The sequence below is a fragment of the Pristiophorus japonicus genome, chromosome 19, assembly GCF_044704955.1.
Source record: "Pristiophorus japonicus isolate sPriJap1 chromosome 19, sPriJap1.hap1, whole genome shotgun sequence".
Taxonomy (NCBI): domain Eukaryota; kingdom Metazoa; phylum Chordata; class Chondrichthyes; family Pristiophoridae; genus Pristiophorus; species Pristiophorus japonicus.
Genome location: NC_091995.1, coordinates 87,411,754 through 87,431,686, shown reverse-complemented (window position 1 = coordinate 87,431,686; position 19,933 = coordinate 87,411,754). Strand labels below are relative to the sequence as shown.

Genomic DNA, 19,933 nt, shown 5'->3' with positions numbered 1-19,933 from the left:
GGATAAACGTCCCCTCTTTCTTTGAGCCCGAGCCGTAATGAGCTCCCAGTGGGTATGGGCCCCCAACCGCCCCATTATTCAGCACCGAATTTGACAGTCTTCACATGAGCGGTAAGGTTGGAAAGGTTACAACTGCATTGGGGAGAGCTCTTCCGCGGCGTGGGAAGTTCATTCTGCATCTAACCTTTGCTGTTCCAGAACTGGGAGTGTATAATAGTGTGCATCTGATTTAGAACTGCCTAATTGTGCAGTGTAGAGTTTTACTCTGCACCTAACCCATGTTGTACTACACCTGGGAGTACTTAATGCTGCCGGGGGCTTGGCAAGGGCTCCTTGGCTGTAAAATCTCTCTCCTTGGAAAAATGCAAACATTCCAAAGAGTGTTTTTAAATATTACTACAGGTTGTACCTCTCCAGTCTGGTGGCGGACCAGAGAATTTTCCGAACCACGGAAGGTCACACTGACCCAAGCGTTGGCAGCAGTACCCTAGACTTGCCGTGTACTGCTGACAACGACCCGGCCGCATTCTGCGCAGAAGCCTACTGTGCATGCGCTGCGCAGAAGCCTACTCTGCAGCGTTTCTCAGGCCCAGCCTTGGCGCCTCAGTCAGCCGCCACGCTCCTCGCTCCCTCTCCGCACTGATCAAGGAGGGAACACTGGAAGCAGCAGGGAGAAAAGGAGCAGCCAGCCCCAGGACACAGCGCTGGTCAGGGAATGATGCCGGACCAGGGATATTGCTGGACCAAAGAGTCCCGGACTGGATGGGTACAACCTGTATTTGGTTTTGTGATCACAGACTGAGGATTGGAGAATGGGATTGTGATTCCCAATAAAAATGTTTTTTTTTCTTAAAACTAACTTTCATCAAATCTTTTTTATTGCAGATCTGGCCAGTGATTTCGGAAACCCTGTACCGGCATCAGGCAGATAATCGAATGGCGGAGCGTTGCTGTCGCTGCCTGCGCTTTGCGATCAGATGTGTGGGTAAAGGATCTGCTATGTTGATTCAGCCCCTGGTGTCTCAGGTGTGTGCCCACGTGCATATGAGTCTGTCTGTTTGGTTCTGTGTCCTGTGTGGGATGAATAACTGGGAGTTAGGTGATGGTTGTTGAGCCACAGGGAGACACGAGCTACCTCCTAAACAGGCACTACAAATCTTACACCTGTTTGAACATTAACAACAACAACTTGTATTTATATAGCGCCTTTAACATAGTGAAACATCGCAAGGCGCTTCACAAGAGTATTAATGAGATTTAAAAATTTGACACCAAGCCACATAAGGAGAAATTAGGGAAGGTGACAAAGATAGGGAGGTGCGAGGCCATGGTGGGATTTGAAAACAAGGCTGCGAATTTTGAAATCGAGGCGTCGTTTAACCAGGAGCCAATGTGGGTCAGCGAGCACGGGGTGATGGGTGAGCGGGATTTGGTGCAAGTTAGGACACGCGCAGCTGAGTTTTGGATCACCTCTAGTTTACGTAAGGTAGAATGTGGGAGACCAGCCAGGAGTGCGTTGGATTACTCAAGTCCAGAGGTAACACACACATGCATGAAGACTTCAGCAGCGGTTGAGCTGAGGCAAGGGCGGAGATGGGCGATGTTACGGAGGTGGAAATAGGCGGTCTTAGTTATGCTGCGGATATGTGGCCGAAAGCTCGTTTCAAGGTTAAATATGATGCACAGGATACGAACAGTCTGGTTCAGCGTTCGCCAGAAGTTGGGGAGGGGATTGGAGTCAGTGGCTAGGGAACGGAGTTTGTGGCGGGGACCAAAACAATGACTTCGGTCTTCCCAATATTCAATTGGAGAAAATTTCTGCTCATCCGCATTTCCAACATTACAACAGTGACTACACTTCAAAAGTGCTTTAAAGCGCTTTGCGACGTCCGGTGGTCGTGAAAGAACATAAGAAATAGGAGCAGGAGTAGGCCACCTGGCCCCTCAAGCCTGCTCCGCCATTCAATAAGATCATAGCTGATCTGATCATGGACTCAGCTCCACTTCCCTGCCCGCTTCCCATAACCCTTTATTCCCTTATCGCTCAAAACGCTCTCTGTCTCCGCCTTAAATATATTCAATGACCCAGCCTCCACAGCACTCTGGGGCAGAGAATTCCATAGATTTATAACCATCGGAGAAGAAATTATTCTTCTCGGTTTTAAATGGGTGGCCCCTTATTCTGAGACTATGTTCCCTCGTCTTAGTTTCCCCTTTGAGTGGAAATATCCTCCCTGCATCCAACTTGTCGAGCCCCCTTTTATGTTTTGATAAGATCATCTCTCATTCTTCTGAACTCCAATGTGTATCAGCCCAGCCTACTCAATCTATCTTCATGAATCAATCCCCTCATCTCCGGAATCAACCTGGTGAACCTTCTCTGAACAGCCTCCAATGCAACTATATCCTTCCTTAAATACGGAGACCAAAACTGTACGCAGTACTCCAGGTGTGGCCTCACCAATACCCTGTACAGTTGTAGCAGGACTTATCTGCTTTTATACTCCATCCCCCTTGCAATAAAGGCCAACATTCCATTTGCCTTCCTGATTACTTGCTGTACCTGCATATTAACTTTTTGTGTTTCATACACAAGGACCCCCAGGTCCCTCTGTACTGCAGCACTTTGCAATTTTTCTCCATTTAAATTATAATTTGCTTTTCTATTTTTTCTGCCAAAGTGGATAACCTCACACTTTCCCACATCATACTCCATCTGCCAAATTCTTGCCCACTCACTTAGCCTGTCCATATCCCTTTGCAGACTTTTTGTGTCCTCCTCACAATTTGCTTTCCTCCCATCTTTGTATCATCAGCAAACTTAGCTACATTACACTCGATCCCTTCATCCAAGTCATTGATACAGATGTAAATAGTTGAGGCCCCTGCACTGATCCTTGCGGCACCCCACTAGCCACTGTTTGTCAACTGGAAAATTACCCATTTATCCCGACTCTCTGTTTTCTGTTAGTTAGCCAATCCTCTATCCATGCTAATATATTACCCCCAACCCCGTGAACTGTTATCTTGTGCAGTAACCTTTTATGTGGCACCTTATCGAATGCCATCTGGAAATCCATGGTGCTTTCTTTCCTTTGTCAAACAATTCCAGGAAGCCCCCTCTCCCTTACAGCTAGCATTGGTCCAATTGGTGTACAGGAATTGTGAACCACCTTCCTTTAACCCGGGTGCTGCAATGTCTCAGTTCTACGCTGAACAAAACTCGCCGAACGGTGCCATGATGAGGTTGCATTTCTGTGTCAGGGCCACGCTTCTCTGTGATGGAGAGGTCATGTGTCACAAAATAGGAGACTGAAATCATTCAAGAGACAGTAGGGGAGCAGTGTAAAGTAACTTTTGCCATGTTGTGGATGAACTATAATTATCTTGTGCCTGTCTATCTCTCCCCCAGATGGTAAGCGTGTACCAGTCCCACCAGCACTCGTGTTTCCTGTACCTGGGCAGTATTCTAGTGGACGAGTACGGCAGTGAGGAGAGCTGCACGCAGGGTCTGCTCGAGATGATGCAGGTTAGTTGGTGGCCTTTTGTGTACATTCTTTTATTGGGAGTGCCTTGCAGGTCTCCCAATCTATCCCAGTTCAATTGAGCTGTCTTTTAGGTGGTTCCAAAATATTAGTGATTTTGTCTTTACATCCTAGTCCTGCTGATCCAAATGTGGAATTGTGATTAAGATGTGAGAGTCTGTGGACGTTCCATGTAAAAATCAGAGAGGTCTCTCAAGGTGACCAAATTGGTCAACCTCTTGGCAAAAGACGTCCGTTAGATGTCACTAACACAGTTAGGAATTGCCGTCTTGAGCCATCACGCTAAAAATATGTAGCATCAGGACATTGTTGGTGCAACCATTAGCTACCCTGATCCTCAAATCTATGGTTATTTAAATAGACTCCTAGTTTCAAGATCAAAGATCTGACCATGCTTCCAATGGAAGCCTTCTGTTTCTCATTCACTTCCAATTGTTGCTGGTCTTTTAATATCGGGTATCTCCCTCTTGAGCCACTGACTGTTTTCCTGCAAGCATCCTGCAGCTCTCGCTCGCCTCCCTAATTTGTGACCCCAATCAATAGGCTGTTCTCCTATAGGGGACCTCGCAACCAAGCTCAATCTAAGCCTCCTCTGATGTCCACATGTAGATCTGTTCCAGCAGGAGTTACTGGACAGCAGTCAGGATCCCTGGCGCGCTTGTTTTTCTCCTCTCCCTACTTCAAGGACATCGAAAGCCAACTTCAGCTAACTCAACACCTACAGAGATTCAGATTGGGACTCGCTGCTCTGTACCTCCTTGAGCTACACAGGGCAGTGTGTTTATCCACAGATCCAGCGGTGCAGCTCGTTAATTGTGACAGCTCTCAATTAAATGTTTTGTTGCACTTCTTTCCTTCAGGCGTTTTGTGGACCAACATTCCAGCTTCTAGAGCAACCTAGAGGTTTCCAGAATCATCCTGACACGGTGGACGATCTTTTTCGCTTGGCAACAAGGTAATGAAAGCTGCGAAGTGGCAGCTTTCACTGACAGAGAGAAATGCATATTCTGCTTTTAGTCACTTTTACACTTTCCATATTGTAGGTGCCTCAATAAATATATTGGATACCGATAATTACATTGCTCGGAAGTATTGGTGCCGTATTGCTGAGCAACGACAACTGCTCATGCATTTGGCAAGCTTGATAAGTATTTGGGAAGGTTACAGGGTATTGTGGGATGAGGTCCTTGTAATGGCCCTTGAGTGTATCAGATGTGTTCAGTAAAGTGTAATGGTGCGTGAGTGAAATTTTCTAACTAGGTCCAGTTAAGCTGAAAGCACTCGGCAGTATAATTCTAGTTTGGGTGGGGAAAGACAGGCAAGTTGTCGCTGAGACCAAGCTCGGTACTTTTTCGGCTTTGGGTTCTGGTTCCGGGAGGTGATGGTAGAGAGAAAGTGAGAGGAGTCGGCTGCTGAATGTTCGTCACGTTTATATATTTTTTAAAAATCATTTCTGGGATGTGGGCCAGCATTTATTACCCATCCCTAATTGCCCTTGAGAAGGTGGTGGTGAGCCGCCTTCTTGAACCGCTGCAGTCCGTGTGGTGAAGGTGCTCCCACAGTGCTGTGAGGGAGGGAGTTCCAGGATTTTGACCAAGCAGTGAAAGGAACAGTGTTATATTTCCAAGTCGGGATGGTGTGTGACTTGGAGGGGAACGTGGAGGTGGTGGTGTTCCCGTGCACCTGCTGCCCTTGTCTTTCTAGGTGGTAGAGGTCGCGGGTTTGGGAGGTGCTGCCGAAGAAGTAGATGCCGGATTTGCTTGTTGCATGGCAGATCTTGCATCTCCTGTTTCATTTGAGGGATGCATCGGCTGATTTGCAGCGCGTCGCTTAAGGTGCATCTGTAATTGGGATGCACTCACAAGATTCACACGCAGAAATTCTATGTGCAGTTCTGCTTGCTTTCAACGAGACAGCCTGAGAGGAGCTCTGAAAATGGCAGGCGTTCAACTCTCGGAAAGTGTTATCACTTTGTCGGTCTGGTGCCAGGAAAGCAGTGCTGACAGGCGGAAACCCGTTTCTCTCCCCTTTAATTCCCTATCTCCATTAGCTGCTGGCCCTTATCGGCCCGCTGGGGAGCAAACAGGGTGGAGGCGACATTTCAGAATCCGCCACAAGTCAGATCCTGGACAACTTTTGCCTTCCTTTCTATTGACGAAGTGCAGGCATGTTCCTCCAGGGACTGTTTAGACCAGGCTTCACAGCTTTTCTTCACTTCTGCATTTCAACTTATTCCTCACTCAAAGTCAGAAGGAGATTAAAAGAATCTGATAACGTCAGTCATTTATACAAGTAGATTCCTCCCCTGCCTCTGATCTGCACTTCAAAGCGAGTCACCAGCATTTGTACCGGAGCAGAGGATGAGGAGTAACAACTTTCCACCCACACTCCAGGGTCACAATGATCAATTCCCACGTTGATGCCTTCCTAATATTGTTCTTCTAAAAAAAAATAATCGCAGAGAGTTTCTGAGTCGCAGTAACAAATAATTGTGGTTTTCCTGAGATGTCTATGCTGCTGGGAAACTCTTAAACGTCAGCCTCTGAGATCATGGGTCACTGAAGAGGTCAAGTTATGTGCATGTTTCATGCACTAGCACTGATGGAGCGGTCTCTGAGAGAATGAATGCAATTATGTTTTTAACCCTTTGCATAGTTTGAAATTGCGTCCTGTGGAATAATATGCAGCATTTGTGTTAGGTTTCAAATACTTAGTTTTCCCTAGAATTAGAAAATGGATCTCGAGCCTTTGGGTCCTTTTTGAATTGGTGTCCAGCGCCCTGCCTTTTGGCTTCATTGGTTCTGAGCAGTGAGTGGTTCCAGATGTTTATCTTTGCCAGTTTTTCCATTTTTGCACCTCGGGTCACTGAGTCTTGTAGATCTGTACCACCTATAGTACCTCACGCAAGCACGCGCTCTGTGAGCCGAAACATTAGGTGTCGACAGGCTACCGTGTGAGCGTCACAGTGGAGCTCAATCCTTTCCTCACTGAATGTCCAAGCTTGGGGGTTCCTGGATGGCAATTGGGAATCTTGGTTGGATTTCCCTCCTTTGTTCCGTCCTCGCTGCCCCGTCCCAGACTGCAGGGTTGATGAGGCCAATTGAGAACGTGCAAAAAACAAAAAAAACAAGTAAAACAGTCATTAAAACGAATGTGTTTCTCTTTCCAGATTCATTCAGCGTAGTCCGGTTATTTTAATCCAAAGCCCGGTGATGTCCTTAATCATCCGATGTGCGTTGGCGGCGACCACGCTGAACCACCGCGACGCTAACTCCAGCGTAATGAAGTTCCTGCAGGATCTAGTTCACGTGGCGACAATCAATGAGGTGAGAACGTGGGTCCGAGCAGGCTAAACCATGTGTAAAATCGCGTTTGAAAACAAAATCTGAGGTAGCTGTGATCTCCTCACGGCTTTTAGAAGCAGACTTTGTGTCCATTCAGCTTGGCTTTGTGACTGCATTCTCTTTCAAGTAGTCAGCAGCAAACTTCGTCGCACTTCAAGGCTTAGCGCATAATCTAGGCTGGCTCTGGGATACAGTGCTGCGGGAGTGTTGCATTGTCAGTGATGCGGTCTTTCTGATGAGGTGTTAAGCCTGACTGCCTGTTAGAACATAAGAACATAAGAAATAGGAGCAGGAGTAGGGCATAAGGCCCCTCGAGCCTGCTCCGCCATTCAATAAGATCATGGCTGATCCGATCATGGACTCAGCTCCACTTCCCCGCCCGCTCTTCATAACCCCTTATCCCCTTATCGTTTAAGAAACTGTCTATCTCTGTCTTAAATTTATTCAATGTCCCAGCTTCCACAGCTCTCTGAGGCAGTGAATTCCACAGATTTACAACCTTCTGAGAAGAAATTTCTCCTCATCTAAATGGGCGGCCCCTTATTCTAAGATCGTGCCCCCTAGTTCTAGTCTCCCCCATCAGCGGAGACGTCCTTTCTGCATCCATCTTGTCAAGCCACCTCATAATCTTATACGTTTCGATACGATCACCTTTTATTCTTCTGAATTCCAATGAGTAGAGGCCCAACCTACTCAACCTTTCCTCATAAGTCAACCCCCTCATCCCCAGAATCAACCTAGTGAACCTTCTCTGAACTGCCTCCAAAGCAAGTATATCCTTTCGTAAATATGGTTGAGGTGGGCATATAAATATTCCGTGGCACTATTTGACGGTGAGCAGGGGAGTTCTCCTGTTTTGCTGTCGACGTTTATATCTCAATCAACACCACCAATAAAAAGATTTCGCTGGTAATTTTTCATTGATGTTTGTGGGACCTTGCTGCATGCAAATGGCTGCCACGTTTGCCTATATTACAGCAATGATTCCTTCGTTGTGACGCATTTGGGATGACCTGAAAGGAACTATATGAATGCAAGTTTGTTTTAAGAGAAAGCCAGTTATTTCTGACTAATTTTTACGATATCACTGATCCCTAAACATTTTTGTGCCTCTATACTGCTCTCATTTTAACCTACTACCGTTCCAATATCTCGTGGCTCAGTGTCAAATTTTGTTTGATAACACTTCTGTGAAGTACCTTGGGACATTTTTACATTCAAGGCACTATATGAATGCAAGTTGTTGCTAATGACCTCAATATTCCTATTTAAGAACACAAGAAATAGGAGCAGGATAAGACCATATGGTCCCTTGAGCCCGCTCCACCATTCAAGAAGATCATGGCTGATCTTCGACCTCAGCTCTACTTTCTTCTTATCCCTCGATTCCCGTAGACTCCAAAATCTATAACAATGAAAGCTTGTGTCCTTTAAAAGGACGTTGCACATTGTTCCATATCGGCAGAATAAAGCATTGCGCCTAAAGTGGTACAATGCTGTCCTTGTACATCAGCAGGTACATGGCCTCAGCATTGCCAAATGTTCATGAAGGCTGCCTTTAATCGCCAGGCCGTGCGGTAACTGATTTGTCACATTTCAGCACAAAGAAGATTTTGAGCTACGGAAGAACCTGGTCCACGGATTCCTCGGGGAGAGCGGAGCATTGCTCGTCACGCAGCTCGTACAGGCGTGCTGCTTCTATCTTGTGCCGAGCATGCTGGGAAACGTGGCCGATGTCATGTGGGAACTGCGCATTTTTGACCGGAAGGTGAGTGACGGGAGCCGGGGGTGGGGAGGGATGGAGGTGGCATCTTTATAATTCCCTATTTTCCCTGACGGATCGGTGAGTGTAGTTCGGTACTGAGTCAGACAATCTAGATCTGTGCCTCGTTTGCGCTCGCTAGCAGTGCCCAGATTTGACTGCGGGAAGGGGGGAAATCGGCCAGAATACTCCCTCTTGATCGCCATTTGATGCTCCCCGCTACAAGTCTGTTCGTATGGATGGTGGCAGTGGCTGAGGTGCAACGTCCTTCCGCGCGGCCTGCCTCCCTCAATCATAAAAATGTATATTTATTTACAGCACAGAAGGAGGCCATTTTGGCCCATGTCCGCACCGGCCGACGAAGAGCTATCCAACCTAATCTCACTTTTCAGCTCTTGGTCCGTAGCCCTGTAGATTACAACACTTCAAGTGCATATCCGAGTACTTTTTAAATGTGAAGGTTTCTGCCTCTACCACCCTTTCAGGCAGTGAGTTCCAGACCCCCACCACCTTCTGGGTGAAAAATATTCCCCTCAAAACCCCTCTAAACCTCCTACCAATGACTTTAAATCTTATGTCCCCTGGTTGTTGACCCCTTGCTAAGGGAAATGGGTCCTTCTTATCCACTCTATCTAGGCGCCTCATAATTTTATACACCTCAATAAGATCTCCCCTCAGCCTCCTTTGTTCCATTGTGTGGCCCATTCAAATTTTTGCACGTGTGATATGTTCGATGTAAAAGCTGGTGAGCGACCTGCGCGGGACCTTGCGCATGACTGCGCAGCTTAACGAGAACATTGCTGAGGTGTGATGCTCTGCTTGGTCGAATATCCTGTTAATGCTCACTACGTTCTCGCGCGGAAAATAGCTCCTTGGGCGAGGTGTCGGAGGACAGCCGGTGCCCGATTGCTTGTACAACGTTAGCGCGTTTAGGAGAGATGGGTGTGGAAAAATTGGTAAAAGGAACAAAAAAAAGCTTGGAGTAATATCCAGCATGGACCAACACGGGTGGTTTGCAGAGAGATAAAGTGAAGGAATGCTGGAAATGGACAGCGGGTCAGCCAGCATCTGAAGGGGAAAGGTGGTATCTGTGCAGAGAGACACACCAATGCTGTCTCGACTGCTGAGTATTTCCCGCATTTTCAGTTCAGATTTCCAGCGTCCGAGGTATTTTGTCTTTGTGTCTGAAGGGGAAAAGGCTGGTAAATATTTCTGCTGAGGTCTTCACTGGAACTGTTCTGAGGCGTTCCATTCATAACATGAAGTTCCCTTTCCCTACCAGATGAGCAAGCTGCGTTACCTTTCAATCTGTTTTATTTTGGTTCATACAAGGAGTTGGCTGGGGCAATGAATAAGACACCAAATTCACCTCCCAGACTGGGGTTGAAAACGGGGGGAATTAATGTTTTCTCCCCGCGTTCTTCTCTCTCTCTCTTGCACTTACTCTCTCGTGTTCCCTCGTGGTGCAGTGGTTAGTCACATCTACACTACCAGACAGTATCGACGACCTCTTGTGAAGAGCAGTTACTGATATAACTTGTGGGCTGCCTCCCAGTGAGTGAGGGAGAGTCAGAAAGTCTGCCTTTTGCTAGGCAATGGTCCAAGTCAGCATGGATTTATGAAAGGGCAGTCATGCTTGACAAATCTAGACTTTTTTGAGGATGTAACCAGTGGATGTGGTGTGTGGGACCTTGTCAAAAGTCCAAATACAAGAGATTAAGAGTGCAAAATTAAAGCACATGGTATTGGGGGTAATGTACTGACGTGGATAGAGAACTGGTTGGCAGACAGGAAGCAAAGAGTGGGAATAAACGGGTCCTTTTCAGAATGGCAGACAGTGACTAGTGGGGTGCTGCAGGGTTCAGTGCTGGGACCCAAGCTATTTACAATATATATTAATGAATTAGATGAAGGAATTGAATGTAATATCTCCAAGTTTGCGAATGACACTAAGCTGCGTGGCAGTGCGAGCTGCGAGGAGGCTGCAGGGTGACTTGGATAGGTTAGGTGAATAGGCAAATACATGACAGATGCAGTATAATGTGGATAAATGTGAGGTTATCCACTTTGGTTGCAAAAACAGGAAGGCAGACTATTATGTGAATGGTGACAGATTAGTAAAAGGGGAGGTACAATGAGACCTGGGTGTCATGGTACATCAGTCATTGAAGGTAGGCATGCAGGTACAGCAGGCAGTAAAGAAGGCAAATGGCATGCTGGCCTTCATAGCGAGGGGATTTGAGTATAGGAGCAGGGAGGCGTTACTGCAGTTGTACAGGGCCTTGGTGAGGCCTCACCTGGAATATTGTGTACAGTTTTGGTCTCCTAATCTGAGGAAGGACATTCTTGCTATTGAGGGAGTGCAGCGAAGGTTCACCAGGATGACTGGACTGTAATATGAAGAAAGACTGGATCGACTAGGCTTCTATTCACTGGAATTTAGAAGAATGAGAGGGGATCTCATAGAAACATAAAATTCTGACGGGATTGGACAGGTTAGATGCAGGAAGAATGTTCCCGATGTTGGGGAAGTCCAGAACCAGGGGTCTCAGTCTAAGGATATGGGGTAAGCCATTTAGGACCGAGATGAGGAGAAACTTCTTCACTCAGAATTGTGAACCTGTGGAATTCTCTACCACAGAAAGTTGTTAGATATATTCAAAAGGTACCTTGCAGCTAAAGGGATCAAGGGGTATGGAGAGAAAGCAGGAATAGGGTACTGAAGTTGCATGATCAGCCATGATCTTATTGAATGGTGGAGCAGGCTCGAAGGGCCAAATGGCCTACTCCTGTCTCTATAAGGGTTACAGAACCAAGTGGGTGTGGGTGAAGTTAAGATACAGATCAGCCATGATCTAATTGAATTGCAGAACAGGCTCGTGGAGCTGAATGGCCTATCTGTATTCCTATGCACACCATGAACTGGTCGAGAATGCAGGTGGAGGTCTGAGTACAGTTCAGGCCACATGTGCTGTTGGTAAAGTGACTAGCGTCATCTGAGACCTGCAAGAAATAACAACGTTATTTGGGTGGTTGGCTTGTATATTAAAGTGGGAACACAGCGGCGCAGTGCTGTGATCTGCATGTCTGATTTCTCTTGCCCACCCCCAGTTCCACCAAATTGCTGGCCACAGTCGTGATACTGGGTACAGGCTAGACATGACCTCTGACGAGCCGGCAGGTTACACTCTCACCCCACCTCATGGCCTGCTCAGGCTGGGATACCCAGTGTTAGAGAGACATTTGTTCGCTCGTCTCCTTGCTCCTTCCCTTCCCTTCCCTCCCTCATCATGGAGTTTCAGCAGCAACTTGCATTTATATATCATCATCACAGGCAGTCCCTCGGAATCGAGGAAGACTTGCTTCCAGTCTTAAAGTGAGTTCTCAGGTGGCTGAACAGTCCAATACGAGAACCACGGTCCCTGTCACAGGTAGGACAGACAATCGTTGAGGGTAAGGGAGAGTGGGACAGGTTTGCCGCACGCTCCTTCCAGTGCCTGTGCTTGATTTCTGCATGCTCTCGCCGCTGAGACTCGAGATGCACAGTGCCCTCCTGGATGCTCTTCCTTCACTCAGGGCAGTCTTTGGCCAGGGACTCCCAGGTGAGCCCGCCTCCTGACTGCACATTCTGCGCAGTTCCTGCACGATACCCAGCCAAAACATTGGAACTACCCGTGGCCCCTATCTGAAATGCTATTTGTGTCCGTTTCCTCCCCCCCCCGCCCCCGAACTCCTGCTCGGGTGTCAATAACATGCCTTGTTTGTTTTCTACGTTTATGAACCCAGACGTTCTGTCAGTGGCTGGAGGGTGCTCTCAAGGGCCTCCCGAAGGAGCTTTCGGCCGGGGCCATTACAGCTACAGAGAAGCAAGTGACCGAGTTCCACAAACAGGTCATGTGGTACGTGAAAGTGTAACTAACCGGTTGCACATTACATTTGAGCATGGATGTGATTATCACAGGCAGGTCCTGCGGTAGGCAACGGAAGAATGAATGTGCATTTATATAGCACGTTTCATGTCCTCCAATCATCCCAGACACAATGAAGTGTCGCCCCTGTTGTAATGTAGGGAAACACGACAGCCCTCAAGATCCCACAAACAGCAGTATGATAAATGACCAGATAATCTGCTTTGTGGTGGCTGATGATTAACTGTTGACCAGGGGCACCAGCAATATTAACTGCTCTTCTTCAAAGATCCACAAGAGATCTTTGACGTCTACCTGGGGACTTGGTTTGACGTCTCATCCAAAAGGTACACCAGTCCCGGGCGTGCAGTGGAGTTGTAGTACATGTGTTCATATCCTCATGGCTTCCTGTTAGCTAATTCGAGTTTATTCAGTGATTAGCTGAGTAACGCAGATCTGGAAGAATGCCGGGTTGGATCCACGGTCTGTGCTGCGACGTCAGCCAGGATGAGATGTTAAACCGAGGCCTCGTCTGCTCTCTCAGGTGGACATGAAAGATTCCATGGTACTATTTTAAAGAAGAGCAGGGGAGTTATCCCTGGTGTCCTGGCCAATATTTATTCCTCAATCAACATAACATAAAACAGATAATATGGTTATTATCACATTGCTGTTTGTGGGAGCTTGCTGGGTGCAAATTGGCTGCCATGTTTAATACATTACAACAGTGACTGCACTTCAAAAAGTACTTCATTGGCTGTAAAGCACTTTGGGGTGTCCGGTGATCGTGAAAGGCAAATGCAAGTCTTTCTTGCGTTCTTTGTTTCTGGGATCAATAACATTGTCACAACTGAGAACGCTAGATTTTTATTGGATCGGAGTATCCAGGGATGGGCGGGTAAATGGAGCTGAGTTACAGATCAGCCATGATCTAATTGAATGGTGGGACAGACTCGAGGGGTTGAATGGCCGCCTCCTTCGGCTGAGGTACCAGACCAGATCTGGAACTGGTGGTCGCGAACCTCGGTTAGAGCCAGCGCCTTCAGGAAAATTATCAGGAGATACAAATTCTAATATCCGGTATTTTCAGACGTCAACTCTGATCTAACGGCCAGGAGACGCTGTCACACCAGTAGTAGCACGGCTCCCTCTGACTAAAAGGGCCTTGGGTTGCATTCTGCACCGTCTCCAGCTCTGGTTACGTGTCATTATTTCTAATGGCGGGCCAACATAACAATAATGCTGCAGAACTTGGTGCCATCATGGAGGGCAGCACTGGAAGGTGAGCGGGGCGATGCTGCTGTATCAGGGGGTGTCCTAACCCGCCTGGCGGACTTGAGCATCCAGCCCACTCCTCGAGGTCACAAACTGACCCGATGACTATCAAGGGTTATGGGCAGGGAATAATGATCGTCATCTCTTTCAGAAGAACATATGAAATAGGAGCAGGAGTAGGCCATTGGCCCCTCGAGCCTGCTCCGCAATGATCTGATCTTGGACCAACTCCACTTCCCTGCCCGTTCTCCATAACCCATGACTCCCTTATCATCATTCAAAAATCTGTCTGATGACCCAGCCTCCACAGCTTGCTGGGGGAGAGAATTCCAAAGATTCAAGACTCTCTCAGAGAGGAAATTCCTACTCATCTCCGCCTTAAATGGGCGACCCCTTCTGAAACTGTCCTCCCTAGTTCGAGATTTCCCCCAAGAGGGGAAACATTCTCTCTGCATCTACCCTGTCAAGCTCCCTCAGAATCTTATACAAATGCTGGCAGAGTTGTCCATTGCTCATATGGAGTCCATCCCCTGTATTAACGGGTAGATTCCTTGGACTGAGAGCCATGGCTGTTTACCAAGCTGCTTCCCGCTGCGGCAGTGTTGTAATGCAAGCACATAGTAAGTCAGGTATCACTGTTGTTTAAAGAGTGACAGCTGTCCCCACCTTCTCTCCCCCATGGGCCCGGTGATTTAGCATGGTGATATATTTCACAACCAATCCTGCCCTTACTGCAGGTAACGTGACTTTCTGCCCAGTGCATCACTAAGTCTGAACGATGGTGAAAGTGCCGGTATCGGGACAATGGGTCACTTGTCCAAGTGCTAAAATACTCATTGGCTCTTGCTGTGTAAAATATATATATTATATATATCTGGAGCTTTTACCATCGCCTCACCTGATGTGAGGGTGCACAAACAGGCCCTCACAGACCGTAACGTCTCATCCTTCTGTCCTCCCTATTACCCCAATGTGGTGACTTAAAAATCCTTATACTTGCTTATGCAACCTTCTCCAAATCCCTACTTGCCTCTTTTGCTCTCCCGACTCTGGCTATTTGCCACCAGCAATGGTAGAAACCAGTCACCATGCCCCTTTCGATACCCCTTCCTTCCCTTTTCTGTATGCTTTCAGAAGGCTTGTTAAAAACCTCCTCTTCAACCATCGAATGTACAGCAGAGAAACATGCCATTTGGCTCAACTGGTGCATGCCAGTGTTTATGCTCTATGCCTTCAGTCACCCAAACGCCGCACGGTATCCAGTCCCACTTGGCAAACCGTCCGGGGACATTCCATTCCGTTAAAGGTGCTATGTGAGTGCAAGTTGTTAAGAGTTTCGGTAATCAGATTGTAGAGAGAAAATTTTTTTTAAACTCACTGGCCATCTTTTCTTTTGGCCCTGCAGTGCTGAAGATGCCACAATGATCGGTTGGTCTCTAATGGAATTCTCTGGGTTCTACAGATAGCGTCAGCGAGTTACCAAGGAGATATCATGTAAGTTTCTTTGTCAAGGCCTGCCGTAGTGCTTTACCAACTTTGCCTGTAGAGGCTGTGCCAGCACTCCCATGTCCCACGCGCGCGCGCCCCACACAAACAAGGCCCACGCGCGCCCCCCACGCAAACACGGTCCACTGGCGCGCCCCACAAAAACACGGTCCGCGCGCGCGCCCCACGCAAACACGGTCCGCGCGCCCCACGCAAACACGGTCCGCGCGCGCGCCCCCGCGCAAACACGGTCCGCGCGCGCGCCCCCGCGCAAACACGGTCCGCGCGCGCGCCCCCGCGCAAACACGGTCCGCGCGCGCGCCCCCGCGCAAACACGGTCCGCGCGCGCGCCCCCGCGCAAACACGGTCCGCGCGCGCGCCCCCGCGCAAACACGGTCCGCGCGCGCGCCCCCGCGCAAACACGGTCCGCGCGCGCGCCCCCGCGCAAACACGGTCCGCGCGCGCGCCCCCGCGCAAACACGGTCCGCGCGCGCGCCCCCGCGCAAACACGGTCCGCGCGCGCGCCCCCCGCGCAAACACGGTCCGCGCGCGCGCGCCCCCCGCGCAAACGGTCCGCGCGCGCGCGCCCCCCGCGCAAACACGGTCCGCGCGCGCGCGCCCCCCGCGCAAACACGGTCCGCGCGCGCGCGCCCCCCGCGCAAACACGGTCCGCGCGCGCGCGCCCCCCGCGCAAACACGGTCCGCGCGCGCGCGCCCCCCGCGCAAACACGGTCCGCGCGCGCGCGCCCCCCCCCCCCACGCAAACACGGTCCGCGCGCGCCCGCCCCACGAGTGCCTTGTGCTCACATGCCCTACCCACGCGCCCCTCCACACATGCACGCACACCCCACACCCCCACACTCACCATATGTCGTGAAATGGTACAGGATTGCAACCAATGTTCCCTTTAAGTTTTTTTGGTGGGTGGGGAGAGCGTGCGGCCCTTTTTAAAGGGCTGCCACGACCCATTCAAAATACCACGCACGCTCCGTCTTTGCCCATAGAGAAACTGCTGAGCCGACTGCACGGGAGGTCCAATGTGCCGCATGTCCGCTCAGCTCAAAGGGAACGTTGGTTTCCACTCCCAAGCTGACCCGACAAATACCGGTGAGTCAGCCAAGCTGGGAGGGACATTTAGATTCTCTGTCCTGGTGCAGCTCGGTGGGATCGGGCAGCTCCCTGGCTGCTGTCGGACGGGGTTGCAGCCAAACGTCCCACTGGCACTGAAGCCATGCCAGAGCGCTGCATGTGGTTTATATCGCCGGCGCGGTCTAGCAGCGAGGTACTCGGCGCTCTCCATATCGGCAGGACATTTTTGTTTTAAGTGGAATAATTTTTAAAATGAGTTTCACATTATTCTTCTATAAGGGGGGAATTGCTTTGAATAAATGTTTTTTAAACCACCTCTCCTCCCTTATTGGGCCGAAAATTGCGCACGCACCCGAAGAGGCCTCGCAAACGCCAGTTCTCGGTATGCAATGTGCAAGCGATCTGTCAAAATGTCACGTAGAGCCTACCTTTACCAGCGTAAGAGTTTTAAAACAGGAAAAATTACATTTAATCACTCATCTTTATATTTAAAAACCCTGTCCGTTAAGGCAAGTTAATTTTTAACCCTATTTTTTCTAAAACATTTAATTACATTCGATTTCAATTAATTTTAAATGTGAGATGTTTTTTTATTTATTGTGTTGTGGTTCTGTGTTTTTGGGGGTATTTGCAATGATAGTAATGGGAGCTCATACAAATGGAACTCGCCATTATTATCAATGAAAATACTAGATGTTCATTGGTGGCCCAGGCCCACGTGATCCTAGGATGCGAATACGTACCTGGAGGACATGTTGCCGTACGCCTTTGACCACAATCTTGCATTCCTCCGGGACCACCAAGTATTTTCGTTTAAAACATTTTGGTCGGGGGGGCATTTGCTTGAAGGAAGCCTCCGACTGCAATTTTCCCCCCATTGTGTCACGATGTGACCATGTTGTGCTGCTTTTACTGCTCTATCCTTATTAGCACGCAAACTCCGACATCCCGCTGTCGCTCTGCCCACAACCGGCCAGGGCATTACTGCCGAGTGGCCGAGCGACTCAGTCCTTTTATGCAGTCATGGCCAACAGGACTGCCCCCGGAGAGCCACGCAGTCTGTGGCTCCCCCTTTAAATCCCCTGGGAGGACAGGCGCACCAACATCAGTGTTCTCGCTCAGGCCAACATCCCCAGCATTGAAGCACTGACCACACTCGACCAGCTCTGCTGGGGGGGCCACATCGTCCACATGCCCGACATGAGACATAGAAACATAGAAAATAGGTGCAGAAGTCGGCCATTCGGCCCTTCAAACCTGCACCACCATTCAATAAGATCATGGCTGATCATCACCTCGGTACCCCTTTCCTGCTTTCACTCCATACCCCTTGATCCCTTTAGCCGTAAAGGCCATATCTAACTCCCTCTTGAATATATCCAACGAACTGGCATCAACAACTCTGCGGTAGAGAATTCCACAGGTTAACAACTCTTTGAGTGAAGAAATTTCTCCTCAGCTCTGTCCTAAATGACCTACTCCTTATGCTGAGACTCTGTTCCCTGGTTCTGGACTTCCCCAACATCGGGAGCATTCTTCCTGCATCTAACCTGTCCAGTCCCATCAGAATTTTATATCGTTTCTATGAGATCCCCTCTCATCCTTCTAAACTCCAGTGAATACAGACCTAGTCGATCCAGTCTATCCTCATATGTCAGTCCTGCCATCCCGGGAATCAGTCTGGTGGACCTTCGCTGCACTCCTTCAATAGCAAGAACGTCCTTCCTCAGAATAGGAGACCAAAACTGAACACAATATTCCAGGTGAGGCCTCACCAAGGCCCTGTACAACTGTAGTAAGACCTCCCTGCTCCTATACGCAAATCCCGTAGCTATGAAGGCCAACATGCCATTTGCCGCCTTCACCGCCTGATTGATGTACCATGACCCCTTTTTCTATTCTGCTGCCATTCAGATAATATTCTGCCTTCGTGTTTTTTGTCACCGAAGTTGATAACCTCACATTTATCCACATTATACTACATCTGCCATGCATTTGCCCACTCACCTAACCTGTCCAAGTCACCCTGCAGCCTCTTAGCATCCTCCTCACAGCTCATACTGCTACCCAGCTTAGTGTCATCTACAAACTTGGAGCTATTACACTCAATTCCTTCTTCTAAATCATTGATGTATATTGTAAATAGCTGGGGTCCCAGCACTGAGCCCTGCAGCACCCCACTAGTCACTGCCTGCCATTCTGAAAAGGACACGTTTATCCCGACTCTCTGCTTCCTGTCTACCAACCAGTTCTCTATCCACGTCAATACATTACCCCCCCAATACCATGTGCTTTAATTTTGCACACCAATCTCAAAGTCCAAATACACCACATCCACTGGTTCTCCCTTGTCCACTCTACTAGTTACATCCTCAAAAAATGATCACCAATGCATCCACTATTTCTAGGGCCACTTCCTTAAGTACTCTGGGGCGCAGACTATCAGGCCAGGCCCTGGGGATTTATCGGCCTTCAATCCCATCAATTTCGCGAACACAATTTCCTGACTAATAAGGATTTCCTTCAGTTCGTCCTTCTCACTAGACCCTTGGTCCCCTAGTATTTCCGGAAGGTTATTTGTGTCTTCCTTCGTGAAGACAGAACCAAAATATTTGTTCAACTGCCATTTCTTTGTTCCCCATTATAAATTCACCTGATCTGACTGCAGGGGACCTATGTTTGTCTTCACTAATCTTTTTCTCTTCATAGAAGCTTTTGCACTCAGTTTTTATGTTCCCAGCAAGCTTCCTCTCATACTCTCTTTTCTCCCTCCTAATTAAACCCTTCGTCTTCGTCTGCTGAATTCTAAATTTCTCCCAGTCCTCGGGTTTGCTGCTTTTTCTGGCCTATTTATATGCCTCTTACTTGGATTTAACGTTATCCTTAATTTCCCTTGTTAGCCATAGTTGAGCCACCTTCCCTGTTATTTTTACTCCAGACTGGGATGTACAATTGTTGAAGTTTATCCATGTGATCTTTAAATGTTTGCTATTGCCTATCCACCGTCAACCCTTTTAAGTATCATTCGCCAGTCGATTCGAGCCAATTCATATATCATACCATCGAAGTTACCTTCCCCTAAGTTCAGGACCCTAGTCTCAGAATTAACTGTGTCACTCTCCATCTTAATATAGAATTCTACCATATTATGGTCACTCTTCCCCAAGAGGCCTCGCACAACATGATTGCTAATTAGTCCTTTCTCATTACACATCACCCAGTCTAGGATGGCCAGCTCTCTAGTTGGTTCCTCGACATATTGGTCAAGAAAACCATCCCTAATACACTCCAGGAAATCCTCCTGCACCGTATTGCTACCAATTTGGTTAGCCCAATCTATATGTAGATTAAAGTCGCCCATGTTAACTGCTGTACCCTTATTGCATGCATCCCTAATTTCTTGTTTGATGCTGTCCCCAACCTCACTACTACTGTTTGGTGGTCTGTACACAACTCCACTAGTGTTTTCTGCCCCGTGGTATTCCAGTCCTGCCCAGGTGCAGACCGTCCCACCTCCCCCAGAAC

The 19,933-nt window shown here is 48.4% G+C and overlaps 1 protein-coding gene across 2 annotated transcripts in view; it reads left to right on the top strand.

The window, feature by feature from the left end:
- The window catches only part of LOC139230018 (transportin-3-like), a 67,083-nt gene that overhangs the window by 40,441 nt on the left and 6,709 nt on the right, over window positions 1-19,933 (top strand). For both annotated transcript variants that reach the window (XM_070861742.1, XM_070861743.1), the window contains exons 17-23: window positions 886-1,026; window positions 3,413-3,529; window positions 4,406-4,500; window positions 6,715-6,871; window positions 8,490-8,657; window positions 12,438-12,550; window positions 15,240-15,328. In XM_070861742.1, the coding sequence (XP_070717843.1) occupies window positions 886-1,026; window positions 3,413-3,529; window positions 4,406-4,500; window positions 6,715-6,871; window positions 8,490-8,657; window positions 12,438-12,550; window positions 15,240-15,300 (852 nt within the window). In that variant the 3' untranslated portion in view covers window positions 15,301-15,328. The remainder of the gene's footprint in view (window positions 1-885; window positions 1,027-3,412; window positions 3,530-4,405; window positions 4,501-6,714; window positions 6,872-8,489; window positions 8,658-12,437; window positions 12,551-15,239; window positions 15,329-19,933) is intronic.